Raw genomic sequence first — 22913 nt, 5'->3', positions numbered from 1 at the left:
CTATATAAAATGTTAATAAGATTTTTTTTTTGAGTATCAGTTTCCCTGTTGATGTGAATCACACACAATATCTAAGAGACTAAAAATCTGTTCCCTGAGATTTGTGACTGGCTGAAGCAAAAACATCACTCTGATGCCTCTGATTTTGATCCTTGTTGGTGGAATCATTTTAATTGCTACATTCTCCCAGAACAGAGTTTTGACTGATTTATTGATCGATTTCCCAAAGAGCAAAATTTATTTTCTGAACGCTGACAAAACATCATGCAAATGTAAAACCTGTGATTCTCCTCCATCTCTGAGCATGTTGATTATTACATACATTCCCCTAGAATGACAGTTTGTTATTGACAGTCTACCAGAGCTCTGTGAAAGCTCCCAAATATCATGATCTGCTCTGTCCTCTTGATACTTTGCAAAATACTGAATCTGAAAGTTGACATGTCAGTTTAACTTTATGGCATGAATCTGTTGTTTTATTCATCTTGTATATGTGCACTACTATAGCTTTATTATTCCTGTTTATTTTTGGAGGAATCTTTCTGTCTGTTTAAAGATTTGATGGTCCAGATTTCACACTTGGCATCCTTAAGTTAGATGTACATACAAGTTTGATAATTGCTCTTTAAATGTATTTTATTAGAAACATATTAACCAATGGCTGCAAAGCACACTCATGGTAGTATGAGTTCTTCTCTGGTAGTATAAAGGGACCTTATAACAGGTATAAATTACATATATAATGGGAATAGCCAGTTTTACATGTTCACCCTCTAGTGTAGGGGATGTGTCGGTGTGGGAGAGGGCATGGCTGGAGTATGCTAAACTCTCACGATCCCGTTTGGGGTAATTACAAATCGACATAAATTTGAGCACCAATAAGGCTGGGAGCCCCAATGAAAAGCCATATTTGTCTCCCTGTCAGGTCTGCTGACTAGAGCTCAGGTGTATCTAATGTTCTGGGCATAAGTGGCCTGACAAAACTATGATCTGTGTCTGTATGACCTGTACAACCCCTCATGTCCACGGGGGTTCAATCACTTCTGCAAAAACACAACTTGAAATCTCTGGGAAGAAAATTTTTGATCAGGCATAACCAAGGACTGTGCCCTCTCCTATTCTGTTGACTGTTTTGGGGAAATATTTTCCTTTCACTGAGGCTTTGTTTAAAAACAGTTATTTGTAATGAATTATTTAAATAAAGAAAATTGATAAACTAATTCAATTGGTTTTAATACCTCTTGTAAAAGATGGTTAGTATCATTTATGGGAAAAGCCCTGCACACCTCAAGGGTGTCTGATTTATCTTTTGTGAAGGAAAGATTCATGTATTAATCTGTAGATACATGTTACAGTCATACATGAGCAGTTTCTTATACATTATTACAGTGTCATTTAAAACAAGCAAACAATGTTATGCATGAATTTGCTCCTTGTGAAAGATGCAGTCTTGACCAGTTTGGAGTGAATTCTGCTATTCACAGAACCAGTACTCTACAGGTAGAGGCAATAGAAGCTTTCCACAGTGTTTCATACTCAATACCCATTCAGTCCTTTGTCTCTAGGCTGACACTGCAAAAAAGAATTGTCACTTAGTCCCAACTATGGGGCTGGCTTTTGTGATGTATCTGTTCTTTGGAAAGGCGACTGAGACCATCAAAGTAATTTCACAGATCATAAGCAGATATCAGAAGGTGCCAACTTTCAGTCACTGACTTGAGTTAAATATATACCAATGTTCTAGGAGTGAAAAACTTTAAATCTTATTACCTGCCTCCTGAACCGTCCAGTCTTCCTTCCATTTCTTTGTCTGTGGGCAGCGTGCTTGGTGCATATATTTATCATGGCAGTGCAAAATGGTTCTCAACTTTGGCTAATCTGGTTAAGATTTGTATTTTCAATGGATTTTGCAATCCAAACATTTGCCATTTTCAGGTCATTTTTATATTTTATATAACATCAGGCAATTTTTCATAGGCAAAAACTGTCTCCTTGCAGCCAAGTGTTTGCACAGCTTTCCTTGACTACATGTCAATATGGAGTACATATCTATTTGTACTTGTATTTCCTCTGCCACTGAAGAAGAGGGGTCTGGATTTACCCCTCTGTGCAGAACTAGAAACGGTGGTTTCTCTTTAACCCTCATTCTATACCTACAAGAATTTTACACATACAGTTCCATAGTGATATATTTTCTGGCTCAATTAATCTTTGAAATCAACCACTCAAGTCCACAGTTAATGTTTTGTTTTAATGTCAGGTTGACATGCATTAAACTTGTTTTCTCGTCAATTTCTCAGGAATATAGGTGATGTAAATTCATTGCCAGGCAACACTAGAACTAATCTCCTACAAAACTTCATTGATTTCTGTGAAATGCACTCACCACAGCTAAGCCTGTTTGCAAAAATGTATTTGCATGCAGTATTGTATATTGAATTGTGCTGAAAAGCAATAGGATTTATTTAGACTCCTGGTATTAAAGTAAAAATAAAAGGAGTACTTGTGGCACCTTAGAGACTAACCAATTTATTTGAGCATGAGCTTTCGTGAGCTAAGTACTCCTTTTCTTTTTGCGAATACAGACTAACACGGCTGTTCCTCTGAAACCTGGTATTAAAGTGTTATAGATTAAAAAAAAAAAACCCAGAAACCACCATCTTTTCTTATATAGCCACCATTCCTCAGATGTAAATTAAAAAAATTAAAGTCTGATTGTGCATCTCTTATCATTCGGTTTAGGTTGCTAGCAAATAGAATCAAACTGCTCCAAGATCAATATGCTGCTATCTAGGACAGTTAATGAGTATCTTTGATGAATGGGGAATATGTCTGTACAATTTATTGATTTCTGTGTGAGATCATGAACCCTATGTGTCTGTGTCAGGCTGAAAACTCCATTTTGAATGTGTAACCTTCTGCCTTCTCTATGCTCTTTTTACCTCCAAACTGGATTGAGAATTCCAAAGCTGGTGGCAAAAGAATAACAATATAGGGCAATTGATTCTTAAGTACCCAATTGTTGGACATCTAGTCACTCTAGACAGAACTGGTCCCTGCCCAGAAGAACTGGTTTAGTGGGGACTTCTTGACAATGAAGTCACCTGACAGGGGTCTGTGCTCATGTGAGGAAGCAGGCAAAGGAAGAGTCACCTCACATGGTACTAAAGGTTTTAAAGGGTAGAAGCTGGTCTTCTCAAGGGTATACGTTTTCTCCAGTTCAGGAGGAGGGAGCAGTCATCCAGCATATAGCTGCCTCATGGGGAAAGGGTGCATTGCTTGCTTTTCTGAGCTCAGCTGGCCCCAAGCACGGTGGACAATGTAGGGACTTGGCCCCCAGCCCAAAGAATGCCCTGGAGCTGAAAATGGACAGTGTGTCACAGGAAGTGGGGGAGATGTGTCCAATACCCATAAGAGCTCTTCACGGTCAGCAGCCAAAGGTTAGGCAGAGAGAGACAATAACAGACACAAGGGATGCCTGGATTTCTTCTGAAATGTGTAACTAACTGCTGGCAGTGGCATAGCTAGGTGGAGTGAACAGGGACAGTGGACATAAAAAAAGGTGCCACCCGCTTGTACTCACCGGGCGCTCCGGTTCCTCGGCAGCACTGAAGGCCCCCGCTGCCAAAATGCCGCCGAGGACCCGGAGCGAGTGAAGGCCCCCGCCACTGAAGACTATTGGCCATCAGCAGCTTGTCTGATTAGGTAGTCAAACTAAGATGAATCACAAGGGATCCTACACTGATATAATGTATACCTTTTCCCAGCCAACCAAATAGGTACATTACACCAATCTTTGGGCTTGCACTAGAGATCCTTTGCCAGCATAGCTATGCCAGTATAGGTATGATAGCAAACCTCTAGTAGAGATGAAGCTTATACCAACAGAAGGAGTTATTTTGCCAGCAGATCCCGAATGACATAAGCTATATTGGCAGAAGGATTCTTTTGCCAGTGACTTAGACACATCTTGATTCATATCTACTGAGTGAGTGTTAACTCTTAAACTAGCGTAATTTATGCACTGAGGGACCAGAAGGAGGGATGTAGCAAGAAAAGCAACTAACAAAGGTAAGAATATGTAAGATAAAGTAGGCCACTCCTTACTTGAACTTGCACATTCTTACACCTTCTTTTAGCCCCTCACCTTGTAAATTATATGAACTTAGACTCTTACGTAAATTCACACATCACTTAGCGGGTATAAGTAGGGCTATGAGTGTCTAATTTATACCACCTTGCAAAATGCCCCTGAAGTTGGGCTACTCTTTATGGTTAAGGCTTGCTAGATTAGCAAAACTCCTTACTGTAACTAATAATATTTATTTGCAGGCTAATCATGTTTATTGCGGTTGTGTCTGCAGGCCAACCAGGAACGGGGGCCCCACCGTGCCAGGCACTGGAGAAACACAGAGAAATAGATGATTTCTGCTGCCAAAGAGTTTACAGTCTAAACAGACAAGACAGACACACAATGGAGAAAGGGATATAACACAGAGTGAGCAGCAAATGGCATGGCAGGCTATGTCTACGCTACAGCCACACAGACGCAGGTGTGCTCGAAGCCGACTGGAGAGAGCTCTCCAGTCAGCTTAATAACTCCCACCTCTGCAAGAGGAGGTAGCTAGGTCGGCAGAAGCTGCCCGCTGGCATAGTGCTGTCCACACCGGCGCGCAGGTCAGTGTAATTTACGTCGCTCTGGGGTGTGGATTATTCACACACCCCCGGGTGACGTAAGTTACCCCGAAGTAATTTGTAGCATAGACATAGTCTTAGTTCCATATTTTTAAAGTGTGTGTGTGTGTGTGTGTGTGTGTAGGGAGGGATTGTATTGCTTAAAAGGGAATCAGCTAAGCATGAAGGAAGGTGGGGTAGGGAAAGATGGAGACTGAAGCTGAGATGGAGGAATTTGGGGAAGAGGGAGGGCTGGAGCCAGGCCCGCCAAAGGAAATTCCAGGCCAGGGCCGTCCCTGAAGGGGCGGAGCCCGAGGCAGAAGTGACGAATCTATCACTTCCAGCACCGCCTGCGCTGGCCAATCACGCTGGCCCGCGGGAGCCCCCAAAGCATGGGCCCCGGAGCAGTCTCACACGCCTAGGGGCCCTGTGGCCCACCTGGGAGATTTAAAAGGGCCTGGGGCTCCCTGCCACCGCTACTGTGGTGGCTGGGGGCTCCCAGGCCCTTTTAAATCACCTGGGCCCCTGGGTAGTTACCCCCTTTGCGCCTCCCCCCCATCAGCAGGCCTGGCTGGAGCAAACAGCCAATCAGCAAAAGGAAGAGAAAGTCCAGTCAGAACTGTAGAGCATGCTCTGAATGTGCAAAGGTCCCTGCTTTGGCTGCTGCTTCTCCTCCTACAGGTTGGAGGGGAGGCAGGGCATGGGCCAGCCCTATGTGCAAGGGGTGGAAAAGGGGGGCAGGGAATGGGCCAGCCTCACGCACGGGGGAGGATGGAGGGCTTGGGCGAGCGGCTCGGACCAGCTCCACGCATTGTCCCATTTTCCCTTTGGGGAATATAGTCACTCTAGGAGTGTGCTGGGGGTTGGGGGTTGCCCCAGCTTGGTCATATTTTTCAACTCCCCCTCACCCCCCAGTGCCATAGTCCCTGCATTGCTTTGGCTCCATATGCATACCTTCATGTAATCCACTACACTATGTCATGTCACCCAGCAGTGGCTAATAATATTAATGTAAAGGTAATTCAGTTGCAAAATGTAGGTGCAATTTTCCTCAGCCCACAGAAATTGTAATGTGACACAGATGAGCACGCGCCGAAATCCCATTAACGGTGCAGAGTAAGAACAGCTGGGAAATGGCTCCCTTTAATGTTTGACAATTCGTATAGTCATTTTTGTAATGCTTTGCCCCATTTCACAGCAATTAATGTTATTTAAGGCATTGTCAGAAGAGTAGGTATACAATAATGGCTGCAAATGGTTGTAGAAGATTGTGTAACAGATTCTGCTGTCGCTTGGAAGGGCTAACTCCACACCTGAGTTTAATTTAAATTTGTACAACTTGGCTTAACTGTAGTTAGAACTGTTAAACGGATGGGTAATGGTAACGCTACAGAAAAACAAAACCTGCAGGAGCAAGTCTCAGAGCCTGTGTCAATGGACTTCGGCTTGCCAGGCCCACGCTACGGAGCAAAAACTAGTAGGGTAGACATTCCCACCAGGACTCTGACATCTGGCGAGGAGGGTGATCTCGGCGCCTGGGCTCCAGCCCAGGCCTGAATGTCTGCGCTGATATTTTTAGCCCTGTAGTGTGAGCCATCTCGCCTTAAAGTCTATGAGTCTGACACCAGGACTCGGACTCCCTGCTGCGTCTTTTTTTGTTTTGGGTTTGCAGGGTAGATGTACCCTGAATGAGATTTCCTTCTCCTCCTCTTAGTGGCTTTTTCCTGAAGATATTTCCTTTGTCTTTCCTTTTGGCCTGTGAACTTAGTGCTGACCTATTTTTCCTTGGCACTGACCTTTGCAAGCATAGAACATGGTGTTATCTACAAGCTGATGAAGCATGGTTGCCTGAGTAGAAGTGGCTGAGTGAGACAGTCCAGATTGCTTACTGTTTTCTGTGAAAAATCTCTTCCCTGTAGCACAAGCAAACATTGCCTATAATGCATATAAGTCCTGTTATTGTTGTCTTATGGTATGTCTGCACTGCAATGTAAGCCCAGGGTTAGTCGGACTTGAGTCAGCTGACCCATGTTAGGGAATCCTAGGCTTGAACCTCTACACTGCATTCTAACCCTATGTTAAAAATTTTCTGACTCTTGCTCAAACCTAGGGCTCTGGCATCCACACTGCAGTGCAGAGATCCGAGTCAAAGTAACCACATCCCAGAGTCCCACTCTAGCCCTAGCACTGTGGGAAACTTTACTGCTTGCCCTGCATGTTACCAGGAAGCAGCTCACTTTGCAAAAGGCTTGGAAAAAATAATCCCAACTATACATATACAATAATGGGTTCCAAATTAGCTGTTCCTGCCAAAGAAAGAGATCTTGGAGTCACTGTGGATAGTTCTCTGAAAACATCCAGTCAGTGCGTAGCAACAGTCAAAAAGGCTAACAGTACATTAGGAACTATTAGGAAAGGGATAGAAAATAAGACAGAAAATTTCATAATGCCCCTATGTAAATCCGTGGTGTGCCCACACCTTGAATACTACATGCACTTCTGTTCTCCCAATGTCAGAAAGGATATAGCGACACTGGGAAGGGTTCAGAGAAGGGCAACCAAGATTACCAAGAGTATGGAAGGGCTTCTATATGAGGAGAGACTAAAATATTAGGACTGTGCATTTTAGAAAAGAGGTGACTAAGCGAGGGCTATCACAGAGCTCTATAAAATCATGAATGGTGTGGAAAAAGGGGATACAATATAAAAAACCCCAAGGGTCACCCAATGAAATTAATAGGCAGCAGGTTTAATACAAACAAGAGGACGTACTTTTTCCACACAACACAGAACTAACCAGTGGAACTCATTGCCTTGACCAATGTACAACTGGGTCAAAAAGGAACTGGAGAAGTTAATGGCGGACAGGTCCATCAATGGCTATTAGCAAGGATGATCAGAAATGCAACCCCATGCTTGGGGCAATGCTACACCTCTGACTACCAGAAGCTGGGAGTGGAAGATGGGTGGATGAGTCCATAATTGCCTTGTTATGTACACTTCTCCTGAAGCTCTGGTATGGGCCACTGTTGGAAACTGGGCAACATGGACTATGGGCTAACCCAGTGTCGCAGCTTTTATGTACTTTAAGTATTTATGTCATCAGGTCTTTTTAAAAGAGTAAAAATTAACAAAAGACAGTGGTTTAAATGTATCCTGACACCCCTTCTAGACCTGGCATTTCCTGTCTTAGTTTCCTGGGCTTTTGTCCCAGGAAAGGGGAGGATTGTCCAGTGGTTAAGGCACTGGTCTAGGATATCAGAGGCCTGGTTTCAATTCCCTGCTCTGCCATGGACTTCCTGTGTGTGACTTTGGGCAGGTCATTTAATCAGTCTGTGCTTTAGTCGCCCATCTGTACAATGAGGATAATGCTTCCCTTCCTCACAGGGCTGTTGTGAGGATAAATGTGTTAATGATTGTGAAGCTTTTTGAAATCTACTGATGAAAAACAATATATAAGAAATAAGTTTTAGTATTATTTGTCCAAATAGACACCAATGCTTGTTATCCTAAGCAATTTCAATATCCATGTGGCAGATTACTTATGTAGTTTAACCCAGGATCTCCTGACGAGCAGAAAAAACGTTGGATTATCTGTAATATTCTCTGACTAATAAAATCCAGTAAGGAAGTACTGGGTCCATTGCTGATGACTGGTCAATTCCCTATGGGAGTCCAGGATGCCAGCTTCTCTCAAGGGAGTGGTAGTTAGGCTCTTGCTTGAAGACGTAAGCTTTGAATGTTGGCAGTTTCACCAGTTAGTGCTTTGTCTCTACCCCTCTCTTTTTGGGTGAAGTCATTAAGTCATTGAGAAGCACCAAGGCAGTTCTGAATCTATGGGAATCTTCCTATTGCCTCAATATCTTACAGTCCAGCTGACAGCTTTGGACACAGAATGGAAGTTCTGCTTCTCTCACTTGTTCATGATTTCTTGTTCAGAAGTTGTGTCTCCATGCTGATTCTTTTAGGCACCAGCTCAGCAAAGTACTTAAGTGCTTTCCTGATTAGGGATGGACTATTGAATTAGTCCTATGACCCTTCCAGCAGTTGAGGTGTCAGTGAACCTCACTAAGATAGATAAGAATGCTACTGAATTATTCATCCCTTTTCTTCTACAGATGTACCGCATTACTTCACTGTACCAAGCATTCTCTCCTGTGGAGTCCTATGTATTCTCTCACCTCTGGTTTAATGTACAGGATGCCACTAGGGGAGATAGTGAGACAATTTGAGCAATGATGCCCTTAGCATGTAGCTCTAGATTTCTCTTTCATATCAGCCCAGGTGGTTTTTACTTTCCCCCTGAATAACCAAGGTCTGAACTTGGGTGAGAGCAAAAAGACTGAAGCTTTGTCCAGACCAGATGTAGGTGATGCTAGTGAGGGTGGTGTTGTTCAGGAGGTTGACCAATCCTTTATAATAAAGACTATTGCAACATCCTCTTCTCTGGCCTTGCTAAATCCTATCCTGGTCCATTTATGTGCTGGTGGAAAGATCTTTTCCTGGCTCACCACTTTGACCATGTCACACACTCCTTTGTGTCTCTCCACTGACTCGACTGCATCAGATACAAACTACTTGTCTTCATTGTTAAGGGCCTTCTCAGTCTATTCCCCATTATCCTTTTAATCTCTCATACGGTATCAAGATGTCAAACCCATCTTCACTCCACAAAAGATGCCTGACTTGATTGCCCATTTAAAAAAAAATTCAATAAAGACATTAACCTTTTCTCCTGTGCCAGACCTATGCTTGGGAAGGGCTGCACTACTGGCCCATTGCCCTCCTTCACATCCCTCCTAAAACTCGTTTCTACCATGGTGCCTACAAAAAACTCAGCAATGGTTGGGCGGGTGATTTTTCCATGACTGCTACTTTTCATGCTGACCAGCATCTTCTCATTGTTTCTTTGTGCTCCTCCCCCACCCCCACCATTTCTTTAAACTGTCCGTTGGCTATAGACTTACATGTAGAGTGCAGGCAAGCTCTTCAAGGCAGGGCCTGTATCTTTGTTATGCGTGAGCGTACAGTGCCTAGCACCGTGGGGCCAGGGCATCTATGTGCCACTATAATACAAATTCATAACAATTTGCATTCCTCTGAAGATCTCAAAGAGCTTTAAAAAGGCACTGATTTGCCTAAGGCCACACAGCAAGTGAGCGTCAGTGTCGAGAATAGAATGCAGGTCTCCGGAATCCAAGCAGTTTGCAGTTTCTATTTAGTTACAAAGTTGTCAATCACCTGAATACCTGAAAGCCTAGTTAGGAATGTGTGACACTCTCTAGGGGTGCCCAGATTTGTGAGGCACCTCAATACTACTAGTCCTTAGCATGCCTGAAACCACCAGCATCTGGCACAAGCACTGCCTTCCAGCCCCCCACAGGCCTCTCTCTGTCTGTACAGGTATCCAGTACAGTGCAGTGTCCAGCCCCTTATCCACTGACCACTCACAGAAGTACCAGGCTACTATCCACAAAGGAAGGGTATACACCAGCGTGCAAGATTCAATTTGAGACCAGGACTTTGCTTAACACTAACATACTGAGATATATTGATAGTGAAAACAAGACTACATTTATTATCAAGGAATAGCTATTCAAGTAATAGTGAGTAATAATACTGGAAACAAAAGGTTACGTGTAGAACAAAATCATAACATGCTTTCTAAAGCCTAAGCTTAAAAGGTTAACCTCATGCCTAAAAACAAAAGAACAAAAAAAAGGAGGGGGGGGGGGGAAGAAAAAAAACCCTCACCCAAAGTTCTCTTCAGCAGCATTTTTCAGCCAAGCCTGGTTCAGATCCTTTTTTCTTCCTCGGTGAAGGGGAGCAACAGGTGACAAAGATTAAATGTATTGGTTTGTAATACAGAAACAAATGGTAGTGTTTTCTGGTGGTTTAGGTTTATCGGGAAGCAGGATATTGGGGAGGGAGGCAGTGTGTGGGGTTGTGTTATTTATTTAAACAAAGGAAACGACATGCATATTCAAGAAAGTGATTGGCAGTATTATGTAGGCATTTCATCCCAGATCCTCAAAGGTACAGTATTTTGGCTCCTAACTTCCATTGGGCTTTCCTGATTATCTTCCTTTGTTGTTCCAGCAGCCTAGAAAAATGACTAGTATGATACAAATAGTATGTTGAATGGCACAAGTGTTTAATAGTCATTTCCTCGAGCACTTCAACCTGTCTTTTGTTTTGTCTTTGCTTCTCCTTGTCTGTGACTTGGAATCGCTGAAAGAAGAAGGGAGGGCATCACAGACAGCTACCTCTTAAATTCTTGGAACGGCTTGATTGAAGCCTGGAGTCCTGTGGCAAAAGAGAAGCAGCAGCCAAGGGATTTCCTATATCTTGTTTGTGATTCTTATAGAAAATGCGTTTATAGTTTCTGCATGCTGGTACAAATGTACTACTCTGTAAATGGCTGGGAAAGTAATGTTAGTGATAGAAGGATGTTAGTTGTATGCCTAACAGATAAGACTTTTCATAGCCTGTAAACCATTATTTATTGACTATGGACACCACTATTATTAGAATTAAAGGGCTCAGTTGCACAACCATCTCCCATACTAACCCCAGTGCGTTATTGGAGGGAAAAATAAGGAAAAACTCTCACCACCAGCCATGGCTCCTTTAGGGTATGCTCTAATTTTTACGCTTTCTCCCACAGGAACTTTTTACGCCGGAGTGCAAGTTTAAGGAGTCGGTTTATGAAAATTATTATGTAATCTACTCATCCATGCTCTACAGACAACAAGAGTCGGGTAGGGCCTGGTTCCTGGGGCTTAATAAGGAAGGGCAGGTCATGAAAGGAAACAGAGTGAAGAAAACAAAACCAGCAGCTCATTTTCTACCCAAGCCATTGGAAGGTGAGCTTTAGGCCATCACAGCCAGATATGCTGAAATTTTAAAACATCTCTTTCTTTGAGATGGTAATACCACAAAAGGAGGGGGGAATGGGTCCTATGGTATCATTTCAGAATGCACTTGGCACACACCCACTGGCCATTCCATATGAAAATTGCTAGGATTCATGAGTGTTTTGTGCTTCACCACAGTGTGTCCTAGAAAGGGCATATGTAAAATGCTCTTTCATGGGATTAAGAGGTCATTTTATTAGAAGAAAACCTATTGTTAAAATGCATTGTGCTGTGCAGTGAGAAAATCTTCCTTTCATGAACCAGCATGAGTGGCTCTGAACAATAATGTATACTTAAGGAAATTGGAGTTCTGAATGGAAGAGATGAAATGTCAGCATTCCAATTTAAGAGCATTCCAACACAAAACTCAAAGGCCTTATTATAGACTAAATCAAACTGCACTATTCAGTCAGCTGATGTATGGTGCACCTTTGTATATGTCAGCTATTCCGCTAGGTTAGGAAAGGGGAACAACAAATAATACCTTAAGTCATGCTAACCTTATATACTAAAATGATCCTGCATAATCTGGCAAAATGTGTTAAATTTTTTGTCTTGAATGTGGAATTGTCTATTTGTCCTACTCATTCTACAAGACTTTTTCACCCGGGCTTTTTTTGTTGTTCAGTCCTATTTACACTCCAGATCTCATTCACTTTGATCCAGATTGTTGCTCATCACCTGAGTAATGCTGAAAAGTGTCTCATTAGTTAACGTCTTAAAAGAAACCCCACACCTTTCTGAGTAATGATTTTGTCAGCAGTGTCATGTTTTTTAACATTACAGTTATCCGAGAATTACAAGGTGTGGAAGGTTTTGAGGAATTTCAAATCTAAATCATGTGTTAAATGTGTTAGATTTTCATTACATAAAGGAAGAGAGTCTTACCAGCCCTAGGTTGCCTGGCTTTAATATCACATCTTAGTTTACACTGATTTGTTTTTTTCCTATGCTCCACAGTTCAAGTGGTCTTTAAAACTTTCCCAGTGTTTCAACAAGACTTGCACTATATGTGTTAACCCCTATATATGAACTTAAAAGTTATGTATTTTAAGACTTTTATTGGGAAAAATGCCAGAATATTTTTAAAAAGCAGTCGCAGTACACACAGCTTAGGGAAGATGTGATTTTTCCATTAGAGTAATTAATATTTGTACAGTCAGACTCTTTATCAAAAGGGTTTAGGTAAGGCTTAGAAACAACTTATTTTATGTTGCACAGAAGAGTCGTCAAAGACTACAGCTATACAATGTAATTCTTTCATTTTATATTGCTATCTCATGGTGCTTACCTTCATATTTTTGTAGGTCACATTGGTATTTCATCCTGTTCCTAATTAATCAGCAAACAGAAGTGTCCTAAAAACAATTATGGGTGTGCACTCTAAAGACATAGATCATCCCCAGCATTATGTACTCTCGAGAAGAAATTTAATTTCAAACTTTCAAAAGCCATAAAAAGATTTAGATTATGTCATTGCAAATGTTAGAACAAGTTAAGGACTTGATTAGTTAATGATGTTATGGGCCTTTCATATCTATTATGAAACTTCTGTACATTGAAGATCAAGGTCAGTGCTTTGATGCTACTGCCTCCTATTTTAATTAGTCCAGGGAAGAAGGGATTGTTCTCTCACATGGTTTTTTCAAGATTTTGTGTGTGATGATTCATTCTTTTGACTGCTTGACTTCTCTTTTTTAACACCAGTGTGATATAAATAAATGCTACCCCCAAGTTATGTGTAAGTAAAATATTACCTGATTCAGTGATGTGGAAAATGAAATTGAATTATCGAACAGTATTCATCATTAAGGCAGCTCAATGCAGGTACTTTGTAACTGAACAAGTGTATTTTCCTCAAGTGATTTAAAATGGTTACGACCCTAGTGAATCCCAGTGTGCTCTTCTTAATTCTTCCATAAATTCAGTTAATAATTTAGTTTTGGAGTTTTCTGCATTTCAAAATTCCAGCAAAGATCAGTGACTATGGAATGTTTCTTGGCCATGTATTACAAGACATCTTAGGGAAAAAAGAAAGAAATGAATACTAGCTGAACAGTGGCTGTTCTATGTGCTGTCTGGAACCATCCCAAACACTTCACCAGTATAGATGAATAAACACCAAGTCTTATCTAATCTCATCATGTTTTAATTTTATATAAATGCTCTATACGATTTAGTTTTTGCGAATACATCAGTGAGCCATTTATGGGGGGAAATAAATGCCACCTATTAACCAGGCTGTAAGAGGAATTTGAAAATTTAAATAATGATTGACTAAATGATTTTCCTTCATGAAAGTTAAAAGTTCTTGATTCTAATATCGTCGTTCTAGTTTTTGACGCTGAAAATAAGATCCTCGTGGCATTTGATAAAGAAATAACTTAATGAGGAACACCAGTAAATATCAAGAATCCTTAAAATGTAATCGGAAAATTCAGTTTTGACTATTGACCTATTTTGTAATAAGACTGTACAAAGCCCGAGGGGTTTTGCTGTACAGCTCATTCTTCCATATTGTACAAATTGAGATAGAACGATTGCTTTTCATTTCTGAAGCTTCTATAAACAAGTCACATTATCCATTTAAAAACAAAGGGACAATTTCCTATTGTGCATGTAAATCAGGGGTGACGGAGGAATAGAGACACTTGGATTGTGTGGAAAATATATTAGTGTCTTAAAATAGTCCCTTTCAAAGTAGCTAATCTCCTTCACACAAAAAGGAACAGAGAGACGATTAAAACACTTGTTCTCGTAAGGATGATACACGAAATAATTTGTAGAGCATATTTTTATAAGTTCTATGGCCTGTATTATACAGTAGGTCACAGAGGGCCCTTCTGGCCTTGGAATCTATGAAAATGAATCCTTCTGAAGTTTTTTTTTCCCTTCTTCCTTTAGTTGCCATGTATCGAGAACCGTCCTTGCATGATGTTGGAGAAACAGTGCCAAAGGCTGGGGTAACTCCAAGTAAAAGCACAAGTGCATCTGCAATAATGAATGGAGGCAAACCAGTGAACAAGAGTAAGACGACATAGCCAGATCCTCACAGGTGTTGTGACTTATTGAGCCCTGAGTACAGTTGAGCAATTTATCCTTGCCGGACTCTCCGACTTCAGTGTCTGTGGATCAGCTTGAGGCAAGTGAATACTTGCTCTTTGCTGTTTCTGAACTAAATTGTTGCAAGTGGATAAATCTCAACATGTAGCTCCTCCCACAACAAGAAGACACCTGGATAACCAGCTAAACTCAGACCATGGAATGCCCTACCAGATATGGAATGCCTTTTTAATATCTTTTCTGTGACTGTGACACTTCATGTGAATGACATACTTCACAAGTACACTTGATACCTTGCCTGCTGACAGTTACCCATAATCCCTTTTTGAGTCCAGTTTCAGCGAAATCCATGTGTTTAAGTTCTATTTTGTAGCACACAGATAATATCAAGTAATTTCTAGTTAGACGCTGTAAACCTGTGCTGTTATGGATTTCTCTTCTTCCCTTTTTTTTACAAGGCTGCTTGCTCCACTGTCTGTGACCTTTTGCAGGGATTGTGGTTCTCTAAAACTTAAATGTTGCAGGTGGCTTAGTTCTGAAAGCAATCAGGGAATCAGGAAGCCTTCAAAAACCTATTATTATGAATTATATCTATGAAGACTAGGATCATTGTCTCCGACGTAGAATATTGATAAATGTGAATACACTTTAGTAACAGGTACCATGCTCCTGAGGTTGGCATTATTGTGGTGGGAAAAGTGTCAAACACGACCAGTAGAAAAATTTTTGAGACTAGTGTTTGACATCTCCCTATAGTTTCTTTTTGTGTGTGTGTTTTATACATATCACAGGCTTACTGGTAATGGTAACATTTGCCTTGCCCAGCGAGCAAGACCCACTCATTTTTGGGAAAGTGGGTCCAAAGAACTCTGTAGGCCTTGTAGGCCTGAATTAAGGCTCATTTTTCACCTACTAATCGTCATTGTTTGAAAAACAATAATTAAGACTAACAAGAATTGCGCTACCTAAATCCAGTTCAGATCTAATCCTTTCCTGTTTTTAATTAACTGAATTTAATGCCATCATTATTTTGGCTGTTTCCCACTCTTCCTCAGCAAAGCACGGGCAAGGATGATGTTGTGTTCTTTTTAGCAGCACCAATGCAAAGGGTAGTTACAAATTATACTTTAAATATATTTAAAATTATACTTTTAATTTTTTTTAAACTGGGTCTATTAGAAAACATTAACAAAAAATGTTTAGCTCAGCATGCAGAGTCCAGTCCTATGTATTTCACCCTGTAACCCATACCTCTAACCCAGCTTTTTAGGATGTTCCCACCGAGTTGCTAGATAAACGGTGCCTTGCCTTGCTTTCTGTATATTATACATTCTAACTAGTGGAAATCAAACCCATTATGAGATTGAGTCCTTGGATCATGTTCAATTGCTTCATGAAAAATATTGGTGACATTTCACTGGTGTCAGTTAACTGTCATGAAACCAATTGAGAAAAAAATAAAATGGGTAATAAGCTTTAGACAGTACAACAAAGATGCCATTGTAGTGTTAAATACTGTAGGTAATGAGTTTCAAATATTTAGTCGCATACTTTCAAAAGACTGAAATAAGGCTATTCTGTGTGTGCTTAATAGGCATTTGCTTCTCAGAAAGGGCAACAAGTACCTGAGTTTTGGCAAACTGTGTGTGACAACCTTCTATTGGCCTCTTGCTGTTATCATGTTTAAGGGAGACAAACTTCATCCTTCCCTTTTGAGCAATTGTATTTACTGAAAAAAATAATTTTCTCATGGCATTACACAGAGCTCTGTGACAGGCCACCAGTTGTTTCAAATTGCTGGCCTGTTTAGCTGCATACTGATTCAGTCTACATTAACTCTTCATGCTTTGTCATACGGGAGAGGTTCCATTTTAATAAGTAACCCAGCATATTATTCAAATAGGTTATTGTAATGCTGCTATGAGTCTTTTGACAGTTTTAGGTTCCTTGTTTAGATACCGTGTAAAACAGACAAAGTTTGGGTCTTTTTAAAGAGCCGAGTGAAACATATCAAGTGAAGTTTGTTTTGTAAGTATTTAAACAAAGACAAAGCTACGTTAATGCTGTGACAAAATGTGCATAAAGTAACTTTTGGCCCAGATCATCCCCTCCTTTGGTGGCTTTAAAGGAGAAAATTTCCATGAGACACCCCTTGTGGTGAACCTCCCATCTCATCCCACCAGGAGGGGTGGGACTTGTGTGCCCCCCCCCCCCGCCAAAAAAAAAGGCTATGAAGCCTCCCCTGGTGGATCAGTAGGAGACCAGGACTACTAGAGTAGAGCTCTGCCCCGGCTCTCTGATGGCGTCCTGGCATTGGAGCCTCAATGACCTCCCCGCCCCCCTCACCTCTGCTGTAGCGCCTCTTGGGATTGGGAAGGGGGTTATGCGGAAAAGCTGCATTATCTTTTGTGTCTAATGTTCACAGGGCTGGTGAGGGAGCCTATGTGCATTCTTGCCCTGTCCCACTCAGTCTCCAGCCTGCCCAGTTTGGACCCTGGACTGCACAGAGGTGGCTCTGCAGGGTCCAGAGTGTGAGAAAGTGCCATAGAACTGCCTGAGGATGTAGAGAGCACAAGCTGGGCCTTTGAATTTCAGCTCTCTGGAACCGGTGTCCCAAGGCCATATACATCACCATTGTCACCCTTAAACCCGACATCTCAGGCAGCTATTATCTCTGCCAACCTGTTGACTAGTTACAATTAAGGCTGAATTTATTTTTGTACATGACTAGTATGTACTGTAAATGTATCACCAGTTTTATTTTTGTTTACAGGGGTTGCCTGTAAGGGTGTTTAATCCTGTGAATGGATGTCTTAAAACAATTTCTTCTAAAGTCTGTTTAAACATAGAGCACAGAGGTCTTTGTTATTTGTGCTTTGGTCACTCCTTTAATTTTGTCTCGTCTCATCTGTTGCATGGGAAGAGGATGACAATGATGAACTGCATGTAGTAGGCTATGCGTATCAAGAACTGTTGGTATGTATTACTAAATTTACATACATATATGCAAAGAGTTGGTTTGCATTGTACAGTTTGTGTTTATTATCATTTGTTGTATACACAGAGGCAACATATTGAATAAAATGTTTATATGAAGGCATATTGAAAAACAAAACAACTTTATCTAACAAGCAGAATGTGCAAAATAACATTGCACTGGCCACAATATAGTGAAACCATGTAGCTAGGTTGGCAAACTCAATTCTCCCCCTTTACCATGCCAAAGAAAATTTTAGCTCCTTGATATATTACCTCTCTTGCTCCAGGATAATACTTCGCCATTTTGTTCCCTCTAAAATTAATTTTGCTGTTAAGTGAAAACTATTTTCAACTGTCTGTTACTACTAAAGTACTGTATAGTAAACCTGATGAATTAATTTATATTTACAGATTTTGTGTTTTGTATTTCCATGTATGTGACTCTACAGTATGCCAGACATTTGCATGCTGTGTTTTGTAGTGCTCCTTCCTTTCTTTTTATTTAATCCCAGAGAGCGTGGTTTGCACAGTGGTCCAATCTCTTCACTATCTATCTCACTAATGCACAGGTACGTTAATAATGCAGATGGGCACGATCTCTTCATTTTCCCTCCGAAACAAAAAGTTCATTTTTATTTCAGCAACAATTTTGGCAAAATATCAGTCACGTATACACACACAGTTCTTGGTAGCTATGTACAAATTGAATAAAGCACTATTTTAGTTGGGCTTAAAAAGCGTTTTATAGATTCACATGAACCCTTACCAGCTTGGTCATGTTTATGAAAAACTACAGTAGCTTCTCCAGAAATATCACAAGTGGTTGGTAGCTCACTTAACACCTCTTTTGCTGCTTCTCCTATTCTTTAAGAAACGCTCAAATCAACATGTTTATGTATTGTCATTTTTTCATCCATATGATTTGTATAACAAAATTAACCCACAAAAGAATAAAAGGACCTTCTTTCACAGTGTATTTACTTGAAAGAATCTTGTAAAGCTCATAATTGTTTACACACAGAGGGACAAATTCTCTGCTGCTGTAATGTTATAGCAATCAGTCGAGTAGACAGAGAGGTTGACCCATGTATTAAAGGTGTGTCTTGTTGATCCATCTGTTCTGTGGTACAAAGTAGAAATTTTCAACTCCATTCAGGTTAGAAAACGTAGGAAAATTAGACATAGTATAGTTTTGTTTAAATGCTCCTTTGGATAAATTTGTGATCTGTGCAATACATTTCAAGATTTTTTCAGGATGTCTAATGCAAGTCCTATGATTTATTTTTTTTAATGTAATAAAATCTTTGTTCTAGAGCCCAGTCATAAAAATATTCAACTTAGTTTTATTTGTCCCTGGACTACAGTACGAAATATAATTTAGAAGTAAAGTGAGTCACCATTCCAGGAAGAAGGAGGGCAGTGCATCAAAAACACCAAGCCAGGGGTACATGATCAAATCTTCAGCTACACGCCTCTGAAAGAGAGCTTGACCATTTACCCTCCCAGTAATCCTTTCCCTTTGCTAAATCATGGATACAAGCAAAACAGTGAACAACAAGTTTATGTCTGAAACCCAAAAAGAAGTTATATAGAGTGGCCACAATCCTGCAAAGTGCTGAGAGTGCTCAGAAGTAGTATTCAGCACTTTTCAGATGGTGCCCTTTTTATCACAAGAATGGAGAACTGTATATGTGTTCAGTATCAAACTCCCCACTTATCTAACCAGCTTTCTCTTTCTGTAATTACTGTTTGCCCAAGACCTGGAAGCAGTGACATAATTAGTGTATGTTAATTAGATGGGAAATATTTTTCACTCCCTTGCACCTCTTTTTACTTTTACAATTTAGGCAGACAGTATTTTCACATACATGGAACAATAATATTTATCTTCAAGTCTTATTTTTAAAGCAAGGGAATAAGTTGCGTAGAAGATATACTGGGACTCATATCACCAGTTTCCTCGGTGTGGGAAAAAAAGCTGTTCAAGCCACACACACAAAAAAAAGAACAAAAAATGGAAAAGAAAATAGATATCCATTACATTTTGAGCAGTCTTAGTAAATACTATATGGCTTATAGCACAGTTTTGCTTTGATACTTTATATTTTACTTAATTCCAGGCACTAGCCTTGTCAAAGAGAATTTTAAAACATTTTTTTTAAATAAGGCGATATTAATCCACCCCAATAGCTGAAAATTAAAAAACAAACCTATTATGGAAGTGTTTAAAAGTTTGTCTTACTAGAAATTAGAATCACGTCTATGTTTTTAGTTTACAAACTTAAAAGGAAAACAGACAAAATCACACAGTAAAATAAAATACATCAAATATTACATGACACACAGATATCCAGCAATTTATGGCCTTAGAGAGAATCATTTTCCAGTCTAGGAATATGGCTGCCTGAATATCATAGCTAAGATACAGTATTTTTATCTTTGTTTGCTAGTTTGTTTAAATGATACCAAGTATCTATTCAATCTAAACAACATTGATTTTCTTCTTTGTTAGCTGTACAAAGTACTGTACATACATGGCAGACATAATGAAGCTTGATTTCCTTTACTCTTTCATTGACTCAGAAGTACCCCACATCTGTCAGACATTTATTACGATAAGAGACTTCCGGTCTGTGTTAATTTATATATAAATAAAACAAACAAGCTTATGTTCACCAGTCAAAGACCAGTGTCGGCAAATGTTCAAATGACACAGTGAAATACCTAATCTCTGTACAGTTTAACGGTTACAACCATAAAATATAAAATGTGATTTCAAAACTTGTTTTACTTCAAAGTTTGTTTATGCTACATCAATACATTTGAGAACTCTGCCTGATATTTTGGTTATCGAAGGAGAGGCAGTAGCAGCTTTTGGGTATAGTTGTCTCTGTGAATGTGCAGAACTCCCATGAATAAGTTATGCACAGACATTTAGAGGTGACTGGATTACGCCTCCCTGAGAACATGGGCTTTGAAAAGCTGCACATTTATGTTTAAAAAGAAAATGAGGTCAGAGCAGGAGCAAGCTAAATGGGAGGGGGAAATGATTGTTGAAAACCTTTCCATCACGCACCTGAAGTTTTCACACTATAACTGTTACATGTTCTGTACTGGTGTATTTTCCAATTTAAATAATCAATGTCCTTTCTATAAGAAAACAAATTTCTAGCGTAATAATGGAAATACCATTTTTCAGTTGATACACAGGTTCCTTATTTCTTAGTCTTGTATCAAACTAAAAGCCTGAAACTTGACACCTACATCACAACATAACAATATCAAAGTTTGATTTGTTTTGTGATTTAATCAAAATGTCAATCACTTTTGAAAAGAAAATGTACGTCTTTTTTCGCTCTGAAGAATTAAAGGGCTGCCAAACCTACACGTAGGAGGGAAAAAAGATTCAAATGTAAATAACTTAGGGAAGTCCCAAGATAGTTGTGCATCTTTCATAATTCAATGTGAATTTCCCACTGAGCAGCATTTCACCATTGATAAGAAATAAAAATTTTGTTCATACCCCTGCACTGTTTGTATTTACTGTTTGAAAACTGCAATTCAATTATTTTGTTTCCACCATTGGAACATCTTTCATTGACAGCAGTGTGCAGTACAATGTACCTGATTTTCTAATTCAGTTGACGGTCGGACTCCCAGCCTCTATAAAAGTAATAAGATACAGCGAATATCGTGTGTGACAGTGTAATCTGTTCCGTAATAGTGAGTCCTAATAGCATACAGAATTGGCCTCCTAAAAGTTACCTAATACATTTTCATGTGCTTTTCTTTTTAAGACGACTAGGTAAGTGTACATACATAACACTATGGTAAAAATACATACAAGTTATAAGATATTTATTAAATATAGCAACTCATTTATCTGGATTTTTTTAAAAAAAATCTTATCCTACAAGTTATGTATTTGAGAGTGTAGTATGAAGACTAGATAACCAGCTTAATGATATTGTAACCACAGAAATCAAGATTTATTTTTTTTTTTTAATTGTTCTGTTCTAGCAATGGGGTCTGGTTTTATAATTTGGGTCATTGGCCTACTCTCTGGGGTTGTTTAGGTATTTGGATCTCAGTTATACAACTGCAGATCTCTGACAAAAGTTAAAATAATTAGTTTTGAGGAGCAATTTACAGCTTCTCTTGTTAGTGGAGCAGGGAAATAATCAGAATTGGAAGGAAAAAAACCCAGCCAAATAATAATGTATTTGACAGATACCAGAAATGGCATCAGATACCCTTTTTGACAAATATCCAGCCAGCTCTACTCTTTTATATGAATGCCATTTCGTTATGTAATGGTGTCGAGATTTGACAACAAGCTAAACTATGCAATAACGCTTTCTTGTGTCACTTCAGTGGAGCCAGGAATTCAACCTTAAGACTTCTAAGGCCAGTCTCACTCCCACTGAAGTCAATGTGAGTGTGGCAAATTAATTTAATAGGAGCAGGAGTAGACCTGCAGTTGGTTGTTATGAAACACAGAAACTTACATTGGTCTATTTGAATATTTCTGGTGGTGGTTCTATGTGGTTTGCCTTGCATTTAATTGTTCTAGCAGCCTAAAAAACCAAACCAAACCCCTCAGTCCTTGATGCTCCATGTTATGATTAAGGGTATTCTGTGCCAAGCCAGATTTCACAAGCATTCCCATTCCATCCTTCCCAGCATTCACAGTTTCCACAGCTACATACACCATTGCCTAGAACAAAACAAACAGGAGATAATTACCATAATTGAAATGTACTGCATTAAACTGTGTTGTTATAGGAAGAAACGAGCCATAATAAAACATTTTTACTGTCCCTTTACATATTTTTTTGTTGAGAGCACTTTACATTTGATTAAGCAGCCACCAAAACCCTACATTTTCAAATAATTAATGGCATCTTTACAGCAATGCCATCAGCAGAATAATAATTATTGTAATTATGCCATCATGGTTTGGACCCAAGCTGTTTCTATGTTGTCTTAGTGTTCCCACTATACTTCAAGATGTAAGGAAAAACTAGAACTATTTAGCTGAAGTTAAACTGTTGCAAAGAGAATAGTATTAGGAATAAACCTTTGAAATTGAAAAGCACCTTTTTCAGCTGAGGAGCTGAGTGTTTGACAAAAAATAGTCTCAGATTGAAAAACTGAGGCACAGAGAGGTTAAGACCAATATTTTCAAACCCCTCCATCACTTGCGGGTGACAAACTCAAGTGGAGTGGTGGAAAATCAGGCCCCAGGCATCTCAAGTTGGCCACTCAAACACAGTGAAT

The 22913-nt window shown here is 39.8% G+C and overlaps 2 protein-coding genes across 7 annotated transcripts in view; one reads left to right on the top strand and one right to left on the bottom strand.

Annotated features, from left to right (window-relative positions):
- Positions 1–18037, top strand: part of FGF14 (fibroblast growth factor 14) — a 628252-nt gene extending 610215 nt beyond the window's left edge. For 4 of the 5 annotated variants that reach the window (XM_075129684.1, XM_048854481.2, XM_048854499.2 and 1 more), the window contains 2 exons: positions 11342–11540; positions 14496–17209. In XM_075129684.1, coding sequence (XP_074985785.1) covers positions 11342–11540; positions 14496–14632 — 336 coding nt within the window. In that variant the 3' untranslated portion in view covers positions 14633–17209. Of the gene's footprint in view, positions 1–11341; positions 11541–14495; positions 17210–17577 lie in introns of those variants that run through there. The other variant, XM_048854508.2, reaches the window with a different exon arrangement.
- ITGBL1 (integrin subunit beta like 1) overlaps positions 17673–22913 on the bottom strand; it is a 249310-nt gene continuing 244069 nt past the window's right edge. For both annotated transcript variants that reach the window (XM_048854457.2, XM_075129677.1), the window contains one exon: positions 17673–22350. In XM_048854457.2, coding sequence (XP_048710414.1) covers positions 22259–22350 — 92 coding nt within the window. In that variant the 3' untranslated portion in view covers positions 17673–22258. The remainder of the gene's footprint in view (positions 22351–22913) is intronic.

This window comes from Caretta caretta, chromosome 1 (genome assembly GCF_965140235.1).
Source record: "Caretta caretta isolate rCarCar2 chromosome 1, rCarCar1.hap1, whole genome shotgun sequence".
Taxonomy (NCBI): domain Eukaryota; kingdom Metazoa; phylum Chordata; order Testudines; family Cheloniidae; genus Caretta; species Caretta caretta.
The sequence above is the reverse complement of the archived record's forward strand: the minus strand, read 5'-3'. Positions and strand labels throughout refer to the sequence as shown.